The sequence below is a fragment of the Aulonocara stuartgranti genome (assembly GCF_965226115.1).
Source record: "Aulonocara stuartgranti genome assembly, chromosome: 19".
NCBI lineage: Eukaryota > Metazoa > Chordata > Actinopteri > Cichliformes > Cichlidae > Aulonocara > Aulonocara stuartgranti.
The window spans coordinates 18625406-18650760 of record NC_138955.1 but is presented as its reverse complement, the minus strand read 5'-3'; the positions used below and the strand labels follow the sequence as shown (position 1 = coordinate 18650760).

At 42.5% G+C, this 25355-nt stretch overlaps 1 protein-coding gene across 2 annotated transcripts in view; it reads left to right on the top strand.

The window, feature by feature from the left end:
- syt14a (synaptotagmin XIVa) overlaps positions 1-25355 on the top strand; it is a gene marked incomplete at its 3' end in the record, with an annotated part of 53527 nt that overhangs the window by 8760 nt on the left and 19412 nt on the right. For both annotated transcript variants that reach the window (XM_082516158.1, XM_082516157.1), the window contains exons 2-3: positions 4650-4697; positions 22753-22905. In XM_082516158.1, the coding sequence (XP_082372284.1) occupies positions 4650-4697; positions 22753-22905 (201 nt within the window). The remainder of the gene's footprint in view (positions 1-4649; positions 4698-22752; positions 22906-25355) is intronic.

The window sequence follows — 25355 nt, the reverse complement described above, 5'->3', positions numbered from 1 at the left end:
GGAGAGACTAGTCAGTTTTGTGACATGAGCATTGGAATGCAACAATGCCAACTGAAATGGCTGTTTCAAGTTTTTATCAGCTGAATATTTGGCTGGTAGCGCGATACGAGCAACTAGCACTGCGGACTGGCAACGGGGAAAATGTTATTTTTGACAAACATGAAGTCTGTGTGTGTTTATTGTGTTTGTGTGTTTGTGTGTGAGATGAGTGAAGGAGGAATGAAAAAGGAGCATCCTCCCACACACAGCTGCCAAATCGAACAGCAGATCCGTCCTCGGCTGCTTGTTTGGCAAGAAAGATTTCAGGCGCTTTCTTAACTTTCTTAAGAAGCTGTGTTTACATGCAGTAACTATCTGTCACACACCGGCTCAGGTCTTCAGGTTTTATCAGGTTTTCTGTGGCATTGGGTTAATGGATTGATAGCACTTCCTGAGGCTGTTTGAGCAGCGATGAGTTGCTTTCATGTTCACGGAAAACTGATGGTGGTGCTAATGATGCTGCGTGTTAGCTGTAACAGTGTGAGAGCTGGATGTGGCCATGTTAGGAAGCCTGAGGTCTTTACTGTGAATCGATTTCAACATAGCCAGGTTATCTCGATGCTATCTGAATTTACTTACCATTCAATAGTCAAAGCGTTTATTGTCATGTGTGCACAGAAAAAGCATTTCTCTGTACAATGAACAAATAGATAAAATACAAATAGCATGGATAAATAAATGGAGACCAAAAAAATTGAATTTGAAAATAGATTTATGTGCAAAACAATGGCAATCAAAATAAGCGGTGACACAGTTCATAACTTCCCTTCAACTCATTCATGTCACCTAAAAGGTAAACCTGTTTCTCCATCACAGCTCTGATGATTCAGTAAGGACATCTCCTGGTTTCATCTTCATGTTTCCCTCTCACCACATATCCAAACCGACATAATGATCAGCAGCTTTTACAGCTGTGGCTCCAGCAAACATCAGCTGATACTAGAAATTAATATTAAATAAATTCTAACAACAGCTGATCAAGCTTAAACGTGCTGCTGTTGTTTACCGCGACATCCGCTGGTTTCCTCTTTCTGGCGCAAAGTGGGCGATAAACAAACAAGAGAGAAAAGCCGATCAGCTGATCACTGATCACTTTCATGATTGAATGAGAGAAGAAGAGGCAGCTGTGCTCATAAAGACGCAGAATAAATCCAGCTTTGTGTCTTTTTTCATTGTAGCTGAAGTCCGGGACAAACTGTATTCCTTTTCACCTCGATACGAAACGTGTAATATTTTCTCTGAATACGAGACGATTCCGTTTTTTAGGGGACGGGTCACGGTTGGCAACTCTACTAACTAACCTTATGAATAAAATAAAGTTCACTATCAGTAAAATCATAGCACCCACCAAGCTGTATAGAAACTCCGTCATGCTAGCCAGTACACAGTACGAGTTATTGTAACTGACGGTAAAAAGTCAGCAAAACGAAAATAAACTCCACCTAAACTTGGTTTATATCTGACCCAGATAGACTGCAGGTCATAACTTCTTACATGAAGTTCAGTTCACCTGACATTCGGACCGGCGGCTGCCTTGGGTCTCTCCTCCTCCTGCCTCCCCTCTCCCTCATCCACCTGGCCTCTTGTGGCAGCTCCGCCATAGCCACCACCAAACAACCAATCCACCACCTCTCATTGTTTATACTGTTATAAAAAAAATAAAAAATGAAACAAATCATTGGCGCATAAAAACGAAAAATCACCATCGGCCCACCGGCCAGTCCAGCTATGGTAGTAATATATAAATACACTTGTTTTTGACCTGGCGAGCTTTGACTCTGACCCTCTGCTGGCCATCAAAGGGAAGGCAGGTTTAAGGTAATTCAATGTTGGCCTCTCTCTTGACCTCTCTGTTTAGAGAGGACCTGGCGTCCACATATGTGGACATCACATTTTGGGTTGTCTAGACCAAAATACTAAATTTTGCTCTACAAGGGCCTGATATCCACTTAGGAGGACATTATACTGCCACTGTTCTATCGAGATTTACAACGAATGGCGTCTTATTTGGATCTCATTTTTCTCAGAAACAAAAAACATTAAAAAAACAAAGAACTTTTACTTTTGTACACTTTTATATTTTATAATTTTGGCATCCCATTTTAAAGTAGCCTTTTTTCTCATTTGTTGGATTTAATTTGATACGCTTTGATAGTTTCACATCTTTTTCTTTTTTTTCACTGACAAACCGACCTGGACCTTCCACCGTTTCATTGTTAGCTTGGTACAAGTAATGCTCTGAAGTAAAGGTCTAGATTCTTTGGCTTTACGCTGCTGTGATGCCTTTTGTTTCAGTGCTTTCAGCCTTTTGTTGCCTTTGTTCAGCCCTGTACAAACCACTACACTGTCTGAATTCAGCCAGAGCTGCTCAACCTGTAGGCAGATCCCAGAGGCAGCCGTTGAGCTCAGAGACCGGGAGGCCCTCACAAGTGTGAGTAATAGTTCTGAATTACAGTCACCGTCTGAAAGGCCGTCTGCGGCAGAAAGCTGCTGTGAACTCTCTGTAAAGAGTTTGAAAAACAGTGACTGGGTGTCTACCTCATGATATACTGAAGCTTAGGTGGGTGCCCACTGCTGAGCTCAACGTGGAGCTGCCATCCATCGAGTCCGGCCCGCTGGGCTGACAGAGTGTTGATAAAACTCAGACCCACAGAGAACGTCAGCGGCTGAACTGTTGTCTGATGCCAGACTTTCAGATCAAACTCCCTTAACTATTTGTTTGGTTGTTCCCATTTTTATTATGATTGAATAACAGCATGAGATACTGTATTGTTTATGCAACAATCAAACTGTGATACACGAGTGTGTGGTTTATTCCAGGATATGCAGAGGGATTAAAAGACACCCTGTGCTTCCAGTTTTTTTTCTCATGGATAAGGATCAGTGGTGCTTTGTGCAGTCAGATCCATTTTCAATCCATGTTTATTGAGCCAGCGAGCTGCAGTCAGATGGATTTAAGGATGTTTTAAAATGTTGAGCCTTTGTTTTGCACAAAGATACACAGTTAAATATCTTACAATCTTATGTTGTGGGCTTTTTAAATGTCAGAGGGGCTGCAGACTGACTGCATGTATACTCAGGTTTGGCTTTGAAGGTGATTCCTTACAGGTTTAATGCTCCCTAAAAGAAAAGTCTTTAGAGTTTTGTTGTAAGCGAACATCTTAAACCACTGCACATTTCTAATGTTGTTTTAATATTCAGTTAGTATGTTAAAGTTTGTATAAGTAAGGACATAATGATGAGTAATGATGATTGATTTTTTTAGCGACTGAAATAAATAAAGGAATAAATAATTTATATTATGGCTGAAATGTAAGAAAAATGCTAATGCAGTCATGAAATCAAACCAAGTTTATTCTCCAATTGGTGTTTTCAAAATGTTAAGCACTGTCCCTTCCACTGTGACCCCTCAGCACAGGTATTTAAACTGGTATTTTTTTCTCTTAAACTCTTCACTAAAGGTGCAATCATACCCAAAAATAAAAAATAAAAAATCATGTTACATCTCGGAAAACTCGTGTTGGAAATAACTGATTGTTAGAGGCTGAAAATGTACACAAGTAAAAGCTTGATAATTATTATAATTCATTATTCACATTTCATTTCAGAAGATTTTTTTATTGAATGATGATACACAGTGAATGTTTATCATGAAGGATGGTAAACAATGAAAGGATGACATATGTGTTTAGACACTGAAAGCTGGTAGGTTATAATGATGAACCAGGGAACCAGTGAAAAGTACTCTGCAGCACACTTAGCTTAGCATAAAGTCTGGAAGCAAAAAAACAATTTCTACCCTATAAATTAAATGAACGATAAATATTGTGTTAATTAAAGATAGAGCTGGGCTGGAATAGTTTGTCCACTTTAAGGATTCGTGCTAACCCTTCTCCTAGTTTTGAACAGTTGTTACATATTTACTCATTTCTTTTCAGTTCTTGTGTTATTTCCTGTGCTTTGCCTGTTCAGAGTGAGACTGTGCAGGTAAAGTAGATGATTCAACTCTGGGCAATGTGCTGTAAGCTCCACACATGTATGCACACCACACACTTGTGGTATGCACATAAGAAACACAAACCATGCACATTGCGTACAAAAATAATAATAATGTAAATACTGCGAATCCATGTACATGTTGTAATTACTCTAAAGGCTGCTCTTGTATCAGTGTAAATGACCCTGCTACAAGTGTATGTGTATATATATGTTGTGTGTATATTTTGTATATACATACGCATACTGTTTGGACTTTGGATTAGATGGCAAACTTTCATTGTTTTTAGTAATGTACTTTTCAATGACAGTCTGACTGAATGTAGCTTAATTTAAAAGGTAGTGAAGTTAAGCTGAAGCTCACATAACCAGCTATTGTGCATAATTGTGCAATAAAACTTTAATAAATGCAAGAAGGATGTTTCTGTGTTAATCGTCCACATCCAGCCGTCACCATCCAGTCACTGTCTGTGTCTTCTATCCGTGTTATTCCTGTCCTTCTGTGGAAGTGTGTCCGAATGCGTCTCAACATATTTAAATGTGCGGCTGTGATGTTTTTGTCTTGTGTTCCCTCCATCGCGGCGTGGCTCATTGAAACTGCATTGTCTTTCCAGGTGGCGAGCGTAACTGTGGAGTACATGAGCTGATCTGCGTCAGAAAAGGTAGGGCAGATCAGAGCTCTGGGAGGTTGACCTTTGACCCATGCACTGCACCTCCCCCTCCACCTGTCTGATCATTTATCACCACTGAAAAACATCTGTGTGTTTGTTTCTGGCTGTTTCAAGTCGCGTTTATTGTTGGTCTGCTGTACTCTTTCGTTCTGTGTGCTCACTGCTTGTTCATGGTGTTTGTAAAGCTTGTAAAAGGTGATCAGTTAGAATTATCTGATGTTGCATCTGTGATGTATAAACGCTTGTGACACAAGAAGTCGCCTTTTTATTTCTATAAAAGAATTCTTTTTTTTTTAACAGGTATGTTTGTGTTTGTCATAGTTAGCGTTTCCTTTATGTATGCCCAAGTTTCTAAGATGCTCCAATGTCATGATTTATGGTTTTACAGTATGCTAGCATCGTTTTGACACTGAACTAGATAAACTGTTGTCATGGCAGCCACACAGCAGTCATGATGTCACTTTTGCTGCGTGCTTTCATTTGTGATGGTAGCAATTTGCAGCCAGCTTTATTTCAAATGCAGTGAACAAAAATAATGCTTGCAGAGCTGTAGCATTTTAAACATTTGATGTGTTTGCAAAGGTTAAAGCTAAAAGCTAAAATGAGATACCCAATTATGGAATAATTACCTATAAATTATAACATCCGCTTGTTGCTCTGATAACAGAAGCATTTAAATTCCATTTTTATTTAACGAATTAATTTTTTTTTAAATATGCATGACAGATTTTTTTTAATTAAATAATTAAAGCATTGAAAAAAACAATTCGCCCTTCCAGTACTCCAAGATGCCACGATAGGTTTACTTCTATTTCATATTAAGCAGTCAGCTGGTCACTCAGAAGTTCAGCTTTACCTCTAGTTAACACTTTGTTTTCATTGATCTAACACAGTTATTCACCGTAATATCACAAACAGATTGTATGTAATTGCAAACTTGACAATATTCAATTCCAAATTGATAGCAGACTGGCTCCATCTTATTTCCATTTTATTGCTGTCTCAGTGCACTAAAGCATTTTATTGTATGGGGAATGAAATGTTTAGAATAAATGCAAATAATGCTTAATTAGAATCCAAAAAATAATGTTTTGTTAAGCAACAACTATTAGATGGGATTTCAATGATACCGGATAACAAGTTACTGTAATTACATAATTGCATGTAAGGAAACACCAAAGTTAATGTTATTATAAAGTTATTACAAATTGGTTTTCTGTTCTCTGTTCTGTTTGTCTAAAGAATTTCAGTAATGAAATTGGGCGATTATTAATGTAATCAGGGAAGTCTTCATGTGGCGAGCAATTTTAATAATCTGAAATATTTTATTTACCATGTTGGTAAAGAAGTGGCAAAAAGTCCTTGTAAAACTCTACGGTATTCAAGCGCAGGGATTTATTGTTCAGCATCTGGTGGGTGTAACCACAAGCTTTTCTTTGTTTATCTGCAGTCAGTGGTTTCTTTAAATGTAACTCACCGAAGGGAGCTACGAAACGTCAGAGCAGTGTCAGACGATAATATAAAAGTACATATATGTCGTTACACTGACTACATCATGCGTACATAAAAAATGGGAGGCAGGCCATGAAGGTTTGAGTGAAAGTATGTGTGTATTTGTTTATGACAGAATATGATGGGACATAAAAACAGCTTCTTGAACATTAGTTTAGATTTAGTGTTGGATGGTTCAGGCTTTCAGAGATTTAGGAGGAGAACGTCAGGGTTCCCCTGTATTTTTTAGAAACAAATAATAACGGATAAGGAATAAGATGAGTTTGTAGCTGCCCAGTTTTACTCATATTTTTCTATAATTTTCATTATTAGAAAATAAAAACACTGTAGTTTGTATTCTGTAATCAAAGTTCTTGAACCAGTATTGTGCTGTAGTTATCAAAACAACAAATTACTACTTCTGCATTAATATCTTATTTGCATATGAAGAGCTTCTTTTCTTTTCTTTTTTAATAATGTTTCCATGTTCTGCTTCACTTTAATTGCATTGGAAAGGTTGTTGTTGTTCTTATTAAAGGTTATTATCACTGAATGAAAATCATATTTCAAAAATATAAATTAAGGCACTTAATTTGTTGTTTAACGAATTCATCTTTTAGAGCGAAACCTCTACATGCGTCTTTTAGCGCATTTTCCACACAAGTCTTGACGTCCAGGAGACGGTTTCACAATCAGTAAGGAAGCAACCGGAAACATTAGAAATGATGAAAGCAGAGTTTGAAATGAAACTCTGAACAAACTGATAAATGAGACTTCACCCATTTAAATGTCACCTGATACCATTTGCATCTTCTTGGTGGTTCTGTGAACATCATGGCTTTTGCCAACAAAGGGAAGTGACATTTAAAGGTTGGATATGACCTTTATAGTAATAGAAATCCTCACACTTGTGTCTTGGAAGAGGCTAAGGATTTAGCAGGGTGATACGTATGCTATCTACTAAGAGCTTTCACTGGATATATTTCTCTCATTTTTTATCCTTATATAACAAAGACATCAATTGATTTGGTGAAGAATATCGGAAGTGAGAGGATGTTGCAGAAAAAAAAGAGAGAGGTGTGCACAGTGTTGCCTGAGGAAGCTCCTAAAGATCGATTACTTGGAGCCAAGAAGTGTGCAGGCTGTTTTTGTCTTTTTTGGGTTACCTAAAAGAAATCCAGGATGCTTATACCCTCCAATGCGTGGTTAACCTTAGTAATTATTTTTCACTGTCATATATTAATAACAAATCCTGCTCCTAGTCATTTCTCGGTGAGCAGACATGGTTTGTTTTCGATGCAGCTCATATATTGACGTTCCTGACTTGCCAGATTTTTTATTTATTTATTTATTTTTTTGCATTTTTACACACTAATAAATCAAGTTAACTAGAAGAGCTGTAACTTGGCATGTTCAGTGAAAGTACCGAGTACTTCTCTTTTACCACAGCATACTCATGTTCATAAAGAAAGTATTTCAAACTAAAAAATAAATATGCACAAGTGATTGCAGAAGGTCCTGATCATGATGGAGGGGGCAGCTGAGTGGTCTGCTGGTAGAACTGTGTGTGTGTGTGTGTGTGCGCGTGGGTTTAATGTGGGTTTAATCCATTTGTTTGAAACTACCACAGGTGTTGTGTGTTTGCATGTGTGTGGCTACTCTGTGGGTAATGTGCTTCAGAGTATGTGTGGGAGTTTGCATGGGAGCGCTGAGAGTGCTTATGAGCTGCCTGTGGAGTGTGTGGGTGTCTATGTGGATTTGAGGAGGTTTGGTTCTTGATGACAGTTGGCATGTGGACAGATCCGACTTTATCCAGCAATGTCCTCTTCCTCCTCCTGGAGCATCACGTGAGATGTAGTTCATCCACTGTGTCCTTTTAGAAAACCTGACATTGTAAAATGAAAGCCGAGGACGCCTCTGGCTCTTGCTGTCATTGCATTGAATGTTAAACTATTAAAAGGCTTTTCTGGTTGTAATTCTTGGTTCCCACTGGTGTGAAATGTTGGCAGCTACAGGAGTTTTATTTTAGACGAACATGAAAACTGTTGGATCTCCCCAACCAGGGAGGTGGTTGTCATCTTTTAACTGTTTTTTGAGGAGTTGAAGCCAATTGCTTTTCTTACACTGATTAAAGCGAAATGCAATTTTCATTGTGCCTTTTCTTTTGCATTCACCAGTGACTGGAGAATCAATTTTTAATTAAATCTAATTAAATCTCTGAATTACTGCTGATACGGAGTACCCATCCAATACCAGAATTAAATTGAGCTTTACTCCTCACTCTGAGAAGGATAATGGGAGCCATTCAGTTTTGCCTGAGGCAACATGAGGCATGGCTTAAACATTTCACACGACAAAATGTTAAATATGTGCATTACTCGTAAAACCTAATTTAGTTATTTTAGTAAAGCAGGATCAAGAAAAGTAAAAGAAAAACATTTTGCTCCACTCGTCACCAAAGATGGGCAGTAACGCGTTACTTGTAACGCGTTACTGTAATCTGATTACTTTTTTCAAGTAACGAGTAAAGTAAGGGATTACTATTGCAAAAACGGTAATTAGATTACCATTACTTTCCCGTTACTAAAACCGTGATTTTTTGCGAGAATGTCTCACGACAGTGACGTAAGCGAGTGCGCCGTTAGTGACAACAGCTGTCTGCAGATCAACAATGGATCACATATCGATTGTGGGAGAGAGTATGAGCGTGCAGCGTTTAAAGCGTGGAAGTACTGACCTTACTTTAAGTTTGATTCCATAAAAAGTGACAAAAACATTAGTGTCCGTTGTGCGTGGGAAGAAAACTTCTTTTTACAGCGAAAAAAACCCTTAAACTTCCAAACAAGCACCGAGTAGCTACGACGTAATGGGAAACTCACAGAGAAAGTCGCGGATTCTTCAACTGACCGCGGCACACCTGCACCAGGGTAAACCTCCGCCTGCCCCACTCCTGCTTTACAGGTGAAAAAGCAACAGGACCGCTGAGTCTTTGACTTTATTTATTTCCTGCTGTGTTTTACTTGCATCTATTTGAAAGAGTGAGTGTAAACACAAAAAACATTTTATTTTATGTGCTGGAATGTGCAGAAAATAGGTTTAAATGTTAAACTAATTTATTCAAGTCAGAGAATGTTGCATATAATTAAATGTTTTGCTTGATGCATAAAGTTAAAAGATTAAAACTAATAAAACAAGTTTAAAAAAGAGATTTTTCCATTTGATTACATTTTGTATGATGGATTATGTAGAAAATGTAGAATTGGGCTGAAAGATCTATCGCTTTATCACCTCTTCAGGTTGTAAATCGTGTTTTTAAAAAGTAACTAAGTAACTAAGTAATTAATTACTTTTGAAAATAAGTAATCAGTAAAGTAACGGGATTACTTTTTGGGGGAAGTAATCAGTAATTAGTTACTGATTACTTTTTTCAAGTAACTTGACCAACACTGCTCGTCACACAGAAGGAGCTCTACTTTGAGCTGTTGGAGAGGGAGGACTAACTCAAACACATGCTTGTTACAACTCAGACGTTGTACCTTAAAGCTGATTGGCTACCGCAGCAGAAGACCACACTGGATGCCACTTCTGTCATATGGGAACAGACACAGGAACTGAGAGTACATCTCACTCAGGCTCAACAAAAATGGACAGTAGATGAATGATTTGATCAGAAATCTGGCATCTCTTAGTACCAACTGAGCTTCATTTAAATGCGACAGTGTACCTGAGTAATTCTCCTAACCATATCCATCTCTTGATGACCAAACATTATGTATTTTCTGATGGCAATTTAATGCACCAGCCAAGTTCTAATCATCTCAATTTGGTTTCTTATACATAGCAATGAAGACACTGCACTCAAATGGCCTCCATAGGCATCAGGTCTCAATACAATAAAGCACCTTTGGGATGTGGTAGAATCGGGGGGGTCACATAATGGATGTGTTGCCTATAAATCTGCATGCTGTCATGATAGCTGCTAATCTATGCCATTAAGGAATAATACAGCTCTGAGGGTAAAATTCAATTCAATTTTATTTATACAGGGCCAAATCACAACAACAGTCGCCTCAAGGAAAAACTTTTGACAGGAAGAAACTTCCAGCAGAACCAGGCTCAGGGAGGGGCGGGGCCATCTGCTGTGACCGGTTGGGGAGAGAGAAGGAAGACAGGATAAAGACATGCTGTGGAAGAGAGACAGAGATTAATAACAAGTATGATTCAGTGCAGAGAGGTCTATTAAAACCATCTGAAGAGGTCTGACGGTGTACCTGATGAAGTGGCTGGTTGTATATACATATATGTAGCTAATGAATTCATTATCAGAACGATATTCGATCCAAATATAGAATCACAGGATTTCTCTTCTTTTGTAAACATGTAAGGGAGCACAGCTGTGGGTGAGCCTGTGACCCACAAAGTGTTGCAGTATTTATATATTTGCAGCATTATAATCTGTGGTGTCATTTCTGGGGGGGGGGGGATCACTATTAAGAGGTTTTATTTTCCATTAACAGAGACATCTGTTAATTGCATAAAATCTTTCTCAGTTTGTGAAAACTGCACATACAAGTTTTTGTATTTTTCTGATACTCATATTTCTCTAAATTTAATTAGGAATTTAATCCTGAACTGATTTCATTGATCTGTTGCCATGAGGAGGAAAGTATGAGTTATGCTGCAGGAAATGCCAAATATGTGTATTTTCTAAAGTACTTGGTTGTTAATTCACTTCACACATTAATTTTCAAAAAGTGGCTCTTTTTAAAGGTGTTCGGTACATTTTATAGCTGTTACAGGGTTCCTTTCCCACATAATTGTTCTCTGTGCTTCTTGTGTAACACAGTCGGTTATTGTTTAATCGTCCGGTGAGTCATCAGTCAGTCCCACACACGGGGCTATTCTCAGTATTTTAATGGAATCTGGCTTATTTGTTGAAGTAAGTCCAACAGGAAAATGATAAATGATGTTAGACAGCTTATACCACACAGCACCCACACTTTCACACAGCACCAGTTTTGCTGTGGAATTAAAAAAACATTTTCTTTGATGAAATATTTTGTTTTGTTTTTTAGCAGATGAAAGAAGTATGATGCAGTTTATGTGTAGATAAAATAAAAATATATAGTAGTTTGAAGTCAGGAGTGAAACTCACTGTAGATCTCCACGATTTAATATTCTTTTCCCTGTTTGAGGCATTTGGGGAATTATACAGAGCAGGATCCCTCCCGCTCCATCTGTGCTGTGAATAATTCAGTCAACAGTGAGAAGCTGGTACAGTGTGAGCAGACAGACATTCCCATGAGAGAACGCCTCCTGCTCCCTTAGCGCCGTGCGACCAGACACTGAAAGCTACCAACAATAATCGGCTCATTACAGACAAAGAGGACAACAAAATTAAAATCTGCCAAATTTCCTGGCATGCACACATGTTTTAAGGCTAACAGACGAGTATCAGGTGGAAATAAGCACACGGCAGGTTATGTAACTGTCTTCTGCTTCTTTAGATGTGAAAGAGTCTGGTTGTTTTGTGTAGCAGTCTTGTTGTTAAAGCAACAATTACTTAAGCTTAACTGGGACGATGTTATGCATAAAATAAGCTCCAGATCTGTATTTTTCATTTTGAACTCTAAAAGAGTAGATTTGCATGATTCAGAGTTCAATAAACATCTGGATTTAACTTGTACTGGGCCTTTATGCAGCATTGTGAAGTCCTTTTTGAAAGCCTTCAGATAAGAGTTTACTCGTTGCCACATACATATTTTGAAAGTTTATGTCAGGAACGAGGAGAGGAACTGACTGCTAACAACTTGTCAATAACAAATTAATCACAAGTCATGAGAGCACATCACAGATAATCCTCCTTTCTGAAACAGAATGATCAAAATTTACAAAATGGTCTCATTGTTTTTATTCAGTCCAACCCAGAAAAGTCACTGAGGCCATAAACGCATCAGGAAAGTGTTTAAAGTCTAGGAGCTGTTTCCCTAAAGACCTATATAGAGCTGGAAGGCTCTTTGCATCCAAAACTGTCGCCCTCAGTCTCCCGTCCATCAACCCGAGTCAGTTGCGGCAGACAGTGCCTCTCCCTGAGCCTTCTTCTGGTTCTGCTGGAGGTTTCTTCCTGTTAAAGGGAGTTTTTAGTTCCCACTGTTGCCAAGTGCTTGCTTAGAGGCAGTTTTCTGATTGTTAGGGTTGTCTCTGTATTATTGTGGGGTCTTTACCTAACAGTATAAAATACCTCGAGGTGACTGTGCTTTATAAATAAAGACTGAATTTAACTACAGGTTGTCGGTGTCTGCCTTTCAACACACCTTTTTCTGATTGCTGTGCTTTGTAAACCAATGGTTTGAAAAACTGGTGGGCGGGGCTTCCATGCTCACAAACATTGATAGTAAGCAAGTAGTAAGTACATGTGGTGATCTCATTATTAGATGCTTTGGCCCTCTTTAATATGAACACCACCACCTGTCTAAGATGGAAATAAACACCAGCTTGAAAAAACTAAAAAAAAACCTTAAAATTGGTAAAAAGATTTGTTTTAACTGGTAAGATGATTCCCAGTGATGACAAAATACGATCGACCAGCTCATTCTTGGCTGTAGGAATGATGTTAAGTTGATGCAGAGTTCTGTCACTGGTGTAGGCCGTAAAATGGGAAATAAACCCCACTGCCTGTCGCTGCGTCTGAGGAGATGCACCTACCAGTTAGTGTTAAAGCACATTGATTAATTTTGCTTGTCAAAGCCACTGGGGTTAACAACTTCCTGGCAGAAACTCTGATCAGTGTAAAATATTACAAAAGTAAGGACAAGCATAATAGTTCCCCTTTAAAAGAACAGATGTATTTTCCTTCAAACCTGGAATGAACCTGGTTTTATTCAATCTTGACAAACACACAATAGACTGAAACCAGTGCAAGTTCTTTCCTCTTGGTGCCACTAATGGCTAAAACCAGTTAATTGTTACAGCCATTATATTGGAATTAAAAACAGAGAACCAGTCATCATTGCCACTAATGGAGAAACACGTCTTCTAAGTACTTTCTTGCCAGATGGGCTCATTATCTCCCATTTGTAAGAAAGGCAGCAGCTTGGTTTAATTGAACAAAATGGACTTTTACATGTAGAGCTGCATTCATCATTGCACTTGAAAACCTGTTCCATCTCTCCACTTTTGTGACTGTGCATGAAATATTGTAAAGCAAGTGCTTCTCAGGCGTTTATTCTTTTACGTATTGGCTGCTGCTGAGTACCTCTGCCACCCCATCATTCATGGGCGTATGTCAGTACACCCATGATTCTTTGGGTCAAATAAATTATTATGTATGACTGGTGAAAGATGTGTATCCACATACATTGAAAACAATAGGTGGACTGTTCTTTACAGACCCAGACCTAGTGCTGCATTTTTTATTTTACTCTGCACAACTTTTCCCGCAATTACAGTTTAGTTATTTTAATCAGCATTTTCTTTTGTTTTTACAGTAGTCAGTGTTTGTACACAGGAAATACAAGCTAGTTGCATGCATTGTAACTCATATAGAGGCATCCAAAGAAACAAGTCAGGGAAACGGAGAAAAGACACTAAAGTAGCGTAATAGTTGTATCAAAGTTTATTGCATTGAATTTTAATGCATGCTGGCTTTTACATTTTGGATTTTTGTTTGAGGAAATGTTCTCTAAATGGACCTCCTTGATCTGTATTTGAATGATGATGTAGATGATAGATGTAGCTTTTAGATCTGAAGTCAAGTTGACGCAAAATGGCCTTAAACCTGCATTCTTTATAACGACCACCAGGGGGCGATGACTGAGGTTGCAAACACGGGTTCTGATGCTATAGAAGAATATGGGAACTGTTTTATTGATGATTTGATGGGCTCGGTCACTCCATTCTGATCATATCAAACATGTTAAGTTCATTTTATGTGTTTATGTGTATGTGCATTATACGTATCACTAGGATTATCTAGGATATATTATAGGTTGTGGGTTCACAGTAAAATTTACAACGCACCAGTCACCTTTGGTTTTAAAGCACCAAAATGGAACCAGTGAAAATACTCATCCTGAAGCTTCTTAATGACATTCAAAAACAGATGGATCCTACCACAGCAGCTGGATCTATCTTTTATACATCTATAAGTAACGATGCCATTGGTTGCATAATGTGAAACAGGAGCCAGGTGTAGGTGTAGCATGTTAAACCCTTTCAAGTTTTGGAAAGAACATTGAACATTTATTTCTCATTCACTGCATCCTGGGATCTAAATTCTTCTCACCATCACCACTGTGCACCACTCTGTATGCTCACCAGTATTCAGGTGGATGACAGAAAGTATACAGACTGCTGCTAAAGTTTTCTTTCTGTCACAAACTTTCTCTGTGTATGAAGTGTTTGAGCGAGCAGCTTTCAGAGGTAAAATCCCCTGTTCTTCCCCACATGTTCTGAATGCAAAGCAATTCTGCAGCACTGAGGAAACATTTGATTCCATTAGACACCACACTGAATCTGCTGGTTTTATCATCCATTGATCTGTTCACCACAACCAGCAGCCTCTTTGCAAAGCTCTGTAGTGTAAGACATAATCATTCTGTAAGAACATGCGTCATACTTATTAAAAATGGCTTTAATGAGTGCCTTTATTGGCTTTAATAGGCGCTTTACTTCCATTGTAGTGTTTATTGTCTAATAGCACTTTTGGTTAGCACAGCTGCAGTCTGTTGTGTCACTAAGATGGTTGATCTACAGTATCAGGCATCATAGCTGAGACAATTGGGAATGTTTCTCGTTATGCTGGGGAAAAAGTATTAATTGTCCCTCATTTTAAATTTTGACTTCAGCGAGATTTTGGGATAAGTTTAGCTTGTTAACAGGATTATTCAAAACTGTGTTTCATAAACATTTCAGTAGAAATCTGGCTCGGCCCTGCTTAGAGCTGACTAACCTTTGAAGTTGATCTGGATCCAGACACCTTTAAAATGGCTCTTTATCATCTTTATCATCAAAACCTTTAAAAGTTCCATTTTTTTCCCCTTTAGTTGACAAAACAGAGGATGAGCAACAAAATGAGGAGGAGAAAATGGTCAGGGGTGGATTTGTTGCCAGAGAGTTGCCAAACAGAAGTTGGCATTTTAAACCATATCTGTCACGGTTCGGCATGGCAAACCGTGGGGGGTGTGGGGAAGGAGGACCCAGGCGCGGTGCTCTATGTACAAGCAGTGCGTTTATTTACAGTGATGGAACTGATACACAACAATAATACATCCCCGTGTGCTCCCGACTTCCACTCCGTGTCTTCTCCCCGTGTTTGTGCCCATGTGTCTGCTCCCTCGTGCCAGTGCACTCTGTGTCTGCTGCCCTCTCATCCAGCAATCCTTCCTGGGAAAATAGAGGCAGTAGTTAGTACCCTCAGTTCACTTGGTAAGCTCACACTCACAAACAGACCAGCTGGAGAACTGACGGGAAGTCTCACGAAATGATCCCACGTCGGTGGGAGCTCCAAGACTCTTAAGTAGCTCCCCCGACGAGGCCTGATCAGCAGCAGGTGTGTGGCTTCGGGTGTGGCCAGTCCGCCAGCAGGGCCACACCCACCAGGCCTGAAGGCGCCCGCAGAAACACACACACACACACACACACACACACACACACACACACACACACACACACACACACACACACACACACACAAGCAGGGATAACGAGGGACAGCAATACAAAATATATATTATAATATTAGTCCATAACTGCTCAGGGATCCTGGGTCGCTCAGGATACACTTATCAAATACTTCATTTTTTACACTGTGCTACAACCTTGTGTTGTCAGCTAGGTGAATTTAGAGTTCACCCAGCACCTCGTAGGTTTGAAGCATGAATTCTGTAAACCCTCCAAAATAAGTGACACAATTACCAGAATACGACACATGAGTTGTGCTTGCAACATGTTGGCAATGTAAAAGCCATTGTCTGTGCAATTGCCTTGTGATTGAACGACTGTTTTACGCTCAACATCTTGATGACCAGCGGGTTGCTGCAACTGCATGCAGTTGGTTGTTGAAAGCAAAAAAAATTCAACACATTCACTGGTCAACCACCTATTTTTTTCCATTGTTGCATGGAGGTTTCCATCCTTGTATTGTCCGTGTTTTTATATTTAACAGTTATAACCGCTCACTTCAGCCAGACAGTCCAACAAGTGAAGTGAACCCTCTGGTTACAGATGAGTTGTCCTTAGTGAAATGCTAAAAAAATCTTCTGAACTGGCTGCAGGTGGTGACAGCAGGTCTCTGAAGGCTGATTGCAGCTAAATCTTTAATGTAAGCACAGTAAAAAAGTGGTTTAGGACAAAGATGATAGGCTTATTTGATCACTTTGATGCCACTGATGGAGAGAATAGAAAAGCATCCTGACGTTTAACCGTCTGTGATGGCGTTGCACCTCCATCCTGATGTCATAAGGTCATACATGTAGCTGAAGGTCATGCATTTATATTGTCACCAGTGCAGTCAGGATACATGTATCACCTGGGCCGGTTCATTCTGGCGTAACAAAGCCTCGCTAATGATGTTTGTGTCCAGACCTAACTGGATCTCCTGATGTGCGGCACTCAGTGCTGCCTTTAATGAGATCTGACTCGCCCGTGCGTCTGGGGGTCCGTGTGATGCTGCACCTGAACCTGTCACTATGGCAACCAACAGGTTGCGTTTCTACAGTGACACAACCCCTCTGAGTGTCTCCTTCACTCCGGTTTCTTTGCCTCTGTGTCTCTCATCTGCATTGTTTGTAGAAGTGTTTTTTTGTCAGATGCTAAATACTGACACAGTACAGATGTTTTTTCTGCATTGTACCCAGCGAATGTCATGATACGTTGTGTGGCAGGCAGGGGAAGGACCCAAGATGCAGATTCACAGACACGGGGATAAACTCAAAAAACACAGCTTTATTGCTGGCCACGGGAAGCAATACAAAATAAACTAAAACTGGGAAAAGCTAAAGTAACCGGAAGACACGGGGAGAACCACACACGGCATGAGGGAGAACGCGACGCCGAACAGAGGGAGACTCAGACAGAAATACACAGAGGGTAAACGAGGAAAGTGGGCACACACGGGGAACACAGGTGACACTGATAATCATAACGAGACAGGGCGGGGTGAACTGAACATGACATGTACAGGCACAGAGGTTCAGACAGGAGGAGAGAGAGCACAGGGAAAACACAGACATAACGGGCTGGGGAAACATGAAACAACCACAAAGGGAGACGAGGGCTCATAAATACATAGAGGGCACACAGGGGGGAGAGAGAGCACGGGGAGAACTTAGACATGATGGGCAGGGGAAACATGGAATAAAACATAAGGAGAGACGAGGGCTCACAGATACACAGAGGGGCACACAGGGGGTAAAAGCCATGAAGGGAAAACACTTAGGGAACAACACAACAGGGCAACTCAGAAAATATGGCCTAAATAAGGAACGAAATACAAAAATACAAGGAACTAAGAATACTGGGCCCACATGGCCCAGGACCATGACATCACCCCCCCCCCCCCCCCTAAAGGGCTGGCTCCCGACAGCCCAAACCCGAGAAACAAAAACAAAAACAGAAAACAACCCACCCAGGGCGGGAGGCGGGGGACCAGAACGGGAAACAAAACAAACAACAGAAAACACAGGAGCACATGACCATAGTCCAAATAAAGTTCAGGGGGCCAACCCAGAGCCCACAGGCACAAGAGTTCACGGGTCACACGGTCGGGGGGCCGACCAGGCGGGTGGCACAGGTGACAGAGCTGGTCCAGAGGCCGGCCGCGCGGAAGGCAGCGGCGGCGGCGAAGGAGACGACGGAGCAGTTCAGGAGGCCGGCCGCGCGGAAGGCGGCGGCGGCGAGGGAGACGACGGAGCAGTTCAGGAGGCCGGCCGCGCGGAAGGCGGCGGCGGCTCTCCAGTGTCAGGCGTGCTGGCCATGGCCCGGTGGGCACAGGACCAGACGAAGCACAGGCTGAAGGCTCTGAGGCTGGGCCAGACGAGCATGAAGGCTCTGAGGCTGCAGCTGACGAGGCACAGGCTGGAGCTGCAGCTGACGAGGCACAGGCTGGAGCTGCAGCTGACGAGGCACAGGCGGAGGCTGGACCAGGCGTGGCAGAAGCAGAAGGTGGCTGGATGGGCTCCTCGGGCCCTCCAGCAGACGTGGCATGGTGCTGGACGGGCTCCTCGGGCCCTCCAGCTGACGAGGCGTGAGGCTGGACGGGCGGCTCGGGCCCCCCAGTAGGCATGGCATGGTGCTGGACGGGCTCCTTGGGCCCTCCAGCAGACGTGGCATGGTGCTGGACGGGCGGCTCGGGCCCCCCAGCTGACGTGGCGTGAGGCCGGATGGGCTCCTCGGGCCCCCCAGCTGACGTGGCGTGAGGCCGGATGGGCTCCTCGGGCCCTCCAGCTAACGAGGCATGAGGCTGGTGCGGTTCTCCTGAACCCCCAGCTGACGAGGAAGGTTGCTGAACGGGCCCCTCGGACCCTCCAGCGGAGACAGGAGGCTGAACGGGCCCCTCGGACCCTCCAGCTGACGTGGCAATAGGCCGGCTGCGTTCACATGACATCTTATAGATATCAGTCCAGAAACAAACAGGTGTGAGATGTCTTGAGGCAGAGACCAGCCCAGTCACTGCAAGACTCATGTTAGTTGACATAATAGGTTCAGAAACAGAAAGCCCTGTGTCTACATTCCGCCCTTCAGACTCAATCAATGACATAACGTTATGGCACAGGTAAGCAGGGTCAGCCACAGGGAAAACAAGGATTACTATATTACCCACAAAAACATGACTTAAACCTCCAGGGGGAAGTCCCTGGGTGAACATGAGATATTCAGATATGGATCTAGGTGATGAGAATTGACCAGTCTGATAGCGGTAAGTGGTACATTGACTTGGGACCACGCTAGAGGTGGACTGTAACTCAAGGGTGTTATGTAGAGTGTGTGGTGAAATGGGTACGGATAATGCTGTGCTAGCAACCATAGCCGAGACGGGTGACATTTCCGGCTGTGTGCTGGTGTTAACATTAACCTTGGGACTCAAAACCCTGTCCGATAATGTGCTCACAGAAACCTCGGAGAACTGTGTCAAAGTAACTCCGTGAGGGGACGCTACATGGTCATTAATAGTGGAATTGTATCCCCTGGTCTCAGACTCGATCCTCTGAGTAGAGGCGGCAGGGATGGAGGTAAACAGTCCAAAAACACCCTGCTCACGACTGTGGGGAAAACAGAATTTAGGTGGGGACATTTCACAGTTCGTGTTACCCTGATTAGAATCCCTGTTGTCACCTTTAAGTCCCAACATGAGGTCATGACCAGCATTCTTATTTTTAAGTTCATTGGACACAGGAGCAGCAGGCAAAACATGATCACACCTCGTCTCACCCTCCGTTCTTACATGCTCTGCGACATGACCCTCCTCTAAAAAGTCCTCACTCGCTGTGAAAGCACAAGTGTCTACTCTAAGCACCTCGTAGGTGAGCAGAGCAGACTCAGGAAGGGAGGCGTTAGCCACAGGCAACTCAGCTTTAGATGGAACCCCAGGCGAAGCAACGGACAACGGAGGAAATTCCTCCCCCCCTCTTGTCACACAATTAGCTTTTAGGTCTGTGGAGGTCTCCCTCCCTCTCAGTATTACACCAGAGGTCCCTGCCAAATCACTAGGTCTGTCTACGGGTGTCTTCGGGGCAAAATCTCTGGGCGGCGGCCCGGTTAGCACTGTATTACTCAGCTTACAGTTAGCACTGGCTGTCTCTGAAATAGTGTCATTGTTTTCGCTGCAAGAAAAACACGGAACAGGGGATTCCCCGGTCGGCTCAGAGGCTGGACCGTCAAACTCCTGTTCCGGTGGCGGTGACGAGAACACAGGCTGAGGTTCTCCAGTGCTGGGATTTACAGTCTGTGTGGGTCTTACTCCCTGTTCATGGAAGCCAGACGAACTGACCACATCAGTCACAGTACTGGAGTCCGCCGCCTCCACACTATGTGTCTCCTTTAATGGTGACCCTTGAATCTGTAAACTTGAATCTAGTTCCTCTTCTACGGCTTCAACGGAGGCTGGTGATGGGAGAGTGCGTTCACTCACCTCCGGTTGTCGCGCAGCGCGACGGGGACGCGAACGCCGTTTCTGCTTGACTGCAGCTCCCGATGAACCAGACAACGGCGCTTCATGCGCGCCGGGCGGCGTCGCAGAGGCTGGTGAACTGGGTGCTGATGGAGCGGTAGATGAGAGTTCCTGGAAGCTCAGGGGACCCCCGAGAGCCAGGCGGGTTCCCCGGAAGATCTCCTCATAGTCAGGAGTTAGCCACGGCTTCCACCGGAGCTCTTCATCCAGTTGATCGCATGCTGCACGCTGCCGCTCCTCCAGGTCGAAATCCATGACCTCCCCCGCATCCTCGTGTGGCTCGTTGGAGGGCGAAACGTGCCGTAGCGCTGGGCGACGGCAACGCGAACGCCGCTTCCTCTTTGAGGTGGTCGTGGATGAAACTTTGATTTCTGTGGCGACCGGCTCCTCGTCTTCTGACCACATCCGTGCCAGATAGGAAGCGGAAGACGGGTAGGTCGGTCGAGGCGGTGAGGGTGAACGACTGAGCTGCGACAGCGAAGTGGAAACCGGCGAGTAGAGGGACGGCGCCAGCGTAGAGGAGTGTGGTGCCGTGGCGAACCTCAGCGTGCCGACTTGTATGCTTACAGCAGGCGGAGGGGAGGCTGCGCGGCCACGGGGCTGTGGTGACGCAGTCCGCACACCGGACCGCTGATGCTGCCGAGGGCAGGCTGGGAGGATGGTGCGGAGGAAGTCCGAGATCAGAGGGGGTAGCGCCTCCCATAACCAGGGAAAAACCGTGACGCTTGTCCCCAACGAGTAAAGTAACTCCTCCCTCTCCTCCTCACTAGAGCTTCGGCTCCACTGGTAGCATAACGACTCCACCGCTTGGATTATGTCTCTGCCAGGAGTCGCTGGGTCCGACATGGTCAGGTCGTACTGCAGGTCCGCGGAGGGGTTGTGAACTGCTGGGTCCATATCGTGTTCGCGTTCTTCTGTCATGATACGTTGTGTGGCAGGCAGGGGAAGGACCCAAGATGCAGATTCACAGACACGGGGATAAACTCAAAAAACACAGCTTTATTGCTGGCCACGGGAAGCAATACAAAATAAACTAAAACTGGGAAAAGCTAAAGTAACATATACCGGAAGACACGGGGAGAACCACACACGGCATGAGGGAGAACGCGACGCCGAACAGAGGGAGACTCAGACAGAAATACACAGAGGGTAAACGAGGAAAGTGGGCACACACGGGGAACACAGGTGACACTGATAATCATAACGAGACAGGGCGGGGTGAACTGAACATGACATGTACAGGCACAGAGGTTCAGACAGGAGGAGAGAGAGCACGGGGAAAACACAGACATAACGGGCTGGGGAAACATGAAACAACCACAAAGGGAGACGAGGGCTCATAAATACATAGAGGGCACACAGGGGGGAGAGAGAGCACGGGGAGAACTTAGACATGATGGGCAGGGGAAACATGGAATAAAACATAAGGAGAGACGAGGGCTCACAGATACACAGAGGGGCACACAGGGGGTAAAAGCCATGAAGGGAAAACACTTAGGGAACAACACAACAGGGCAACTCAGAAAACATGGCCTAAATAAGGAACGAAATACAAAAATACAAGGAACTAAGAATACTGGGCCCACATGGCCCAGGACCATGACAGCGAAGGTTTCAGCTGGAGCCAAGATGTGTTCTAACTGTACAACTAAGATGTTTGTGAATGTGGACATTAGTCATTTGTTTTTATTTTTAACAACTGGTTAATGTAATTTGTGGTCGTTTTCAAAAAAGTAACATATATCACACGTTACTTAATAACTAATCTAAAAATTATTTATTATGGGTTTTTTTTTCTCTACTCACCAAGAGGACCTGAAATGTTTTATAATTATGAGTGAAAAGCATAAAGATTAATCTTAGGCTAACTTCAGTCTCTTAGTCCTACACACTGACAGGATTCCTTATTTTGAAACACGTGAAAAACTCTGTCAATGTGGAAAAGTAAAAAGTCAGATGTCACGTCGATTTTATTGTAGAAATAGATATAGATAGAAATTGAGAGTTGAAGTTGGACTGCTTTTTTTTGGCACTTATTCTGTTCCCTGTTAAATATTTGGCTCATACATTCATCTGTAACATCACTCTACATTCTTTGCTGCTGGCTTTGTGTTCACCTGCTGATTTTGCAGATGTTTTGCAAAGAGGTGATGTCCTGTTAGCATTAGAGGATAGTTGTGTTGTTTCTGGCCTGGACCCAGGTTTCACTTAACTGTCACTTCTTCTGAATATTTTTTTTTAGCTCAGAAAAAGTGAAAGCGGGTGTGAATAAATTATTACCATTATTACCATTTCTTACAACATGACAACCTACTACATTCGATTTAAGGCTAAAAACAGCTTAAGTAGTCACGTTTTGATATTTAAAAATGCGTATTTGTTTTCTAGTCTCTCCAGAGGTGCTGGGGTTTCTGACAGCCATCGGACTCTTCATCATCCTCATGACTTTCCTGTTTTGGTACCTCAACAATAAGTTGGCACTAGAGAACCCAGGAAGCCTTCAGTGCCTTGATGAATTCAGGAAAACCACTGAGCTGCAAGGTGAGCATGCATAAATTTAAAATGAAAGCACATTCGGTTGTCTTTCTTTCACATCTGATTTTCTTTAGTGCCTTTGATCCCAGCACGAGGCCCTGCCTCTGCATGGAGGCATTTTCCACTGACACTGGCCTTTCTCAGCCCATGCCGGGATTACTGTTACTGACAGCTGTAGGACTGTTTACTTGTCATCTGCCCACGGGGGCTTCAAAGGTTTAAAAGGTTGGTGCCCCCCGGGAGCCCACACGGGGAGTTTGCTCGACTCAGAGAAGCCATCTGCAGAAAACAAAGGCAGGCAGTGTAACGCAGCAAAGTGACTAATCTCAATGACCTTCTGTGTGGACAGATTTGGAACAGTGGCTGTTTTGACAGACACATGAGACAAATATTTGAGTTCGAATTGTTACCGGTCTGTTGAAAAAACAGTTTACAGTTTCCTGATTCTGTTTGTTAAAGATGTATGTATTGAAGACTGCATGTTGTAAGTGGGAATGTATGTTGAGTTAGTGGGAAGGTTTGCAGAGCAACCACGGATTGGGTTATTTTAAAAGCTGTGCTGCCTCCTGCTGGAAAAAATACAAAGCTACAGTGAGAGAAAACTAGCTTCCTGACTTCGCTTACTGCTCTGATCAGCTACATTTTTATTCTCTGCTTTATTGTGTTTCTTTCCCTAATTTTAATTATCCCCTCACTGAGCATCTGCATCACATTGAGAAATACCTTCTTCTAATTGAGAGGACGTGTAACTAACTATAGTCTTTAAGTGACCACTTAGAGCAGGGATGTTCAACTCCAGGCCTCAAGGGCCGGTGTCCTGCAGGCTTTAGATATCACACCTAAATCAAATGATTAGGTCATTATCAGACCTTTGGAGAACTTCAAGACATGTTGAGAAGGTAATTTGGCCATTTAAATGAGCTGTGTTGGATCAAGGACACATCTGAAACCTGCAGGACACCGGCCCTCGAGGCCTGACTTAGAGTTTGAATATTTAAGGATGGCAAAGATAAAAAAAAAAGTATTTTATGTTTTCCATGAATAGTTGTCAGCTGTGTAACAACTGTGCACAGAGCACCATGGCAGCTTCATTATTGGAAATAATCTTCATTACTGTTTAAACAGCCTCCACTGTGACTTCAGGTTGCTGCACACGTTCAAAGTTTAGACTATTGAAAGTCTTGGTTCACTCAATCTCAATCTGTCCTCCGTGTGGAATCACACGTTTGCCTGTTTAAGGGTCTCTTAAATGGTATTGTGAAAACGCAGCAGCTTTTATTGAGACGCCCTCGCCTGCCTGCAGTGGAAGGCAAATTGGCTCTGGCAATTTGTGCTTTTGTGTTCAGATCACGTCCATTAGCTTTTGTAAAACACACCTGTTACAAATCTATCCAGTTTCTTTTCAACCTTTGTAGTAGTTTCAAAACGTGTCACCTGTTCAGCTTTTAAAACAACAAAAATCTCATTTTGGCGCGTAGGAATGGGGCGTAGGAGAACACCTGGAGAATATCTCATCCGCCGTTGGCCAGGCTGCCAGTCTGTCACGGCACAGCTAATAAATACATTTGGAAGCTCTTTTTTAAAAGCATTGATGAAAGCATGTTGTTGTTGTGACTCAAAAGGCATTAATTGAAAGTTGCATGATTGTTGCTGGATTGATACAACCAAAGCAGGTGAGCAGATTTGGCTAACCATCAGTTAACCGAACTAAATGAGTTTATGCATTTGACAAATTTATGACTCGTTTAAAGGATGCTTTAGTCCATAAATGCTATCGAATTTAGAAGAGATTTAAATTTAATATGTGATGAAGAAAGAGTCGCATTGAGTGATAATTCCAGTAGAAATGTTGTAGAACCACTTGGCAAGATAAACAAGAAAACCCATAAGAGTATATGACATCAGAGTAAATGACACACAGACTGAAAACACAAGCAGAATTTTAAACATCTTGTAAATTTCTCTGAATTCAGTCACTACATCACGCTGGATGTGTGATGGAGGTAATTTGGTGGAGGAGAAACCAAAAGGAGAGAGTAACATCGCAGGATGAGGGTGCAGATGTTCCTTTTTAATCACAGGGCTCTTCTGTTTTCACTGCAGTTACTTATCAAAGGCTTTTCTGAGCGATCACGAGCTTTCTGTTCAGAATGATCCAATAAGCTACAGCTGCCAGAACCAGTGCAATGATTTTTTTCCCTCATTGATTTTATCTGTTGTTTCCACCCATACAGTGTTTATTTTTATATATAAAAAGATGCTTCTTAAAGTGAAGCCAAAGTAAAATTGTCTTAAACCTGAATTCCATCTAATAGCCAGCAGGGGGCATCTCCTCTGGTTTCAAAATGCTGTCTATGGAAGGACATCCCATCAGATCAGCAAACATGTAGTGCTTACAAAACCTATTAGACCATCACCCAGTGTGAGGTTTAATCCTCAGATGTTCTAAATTAACA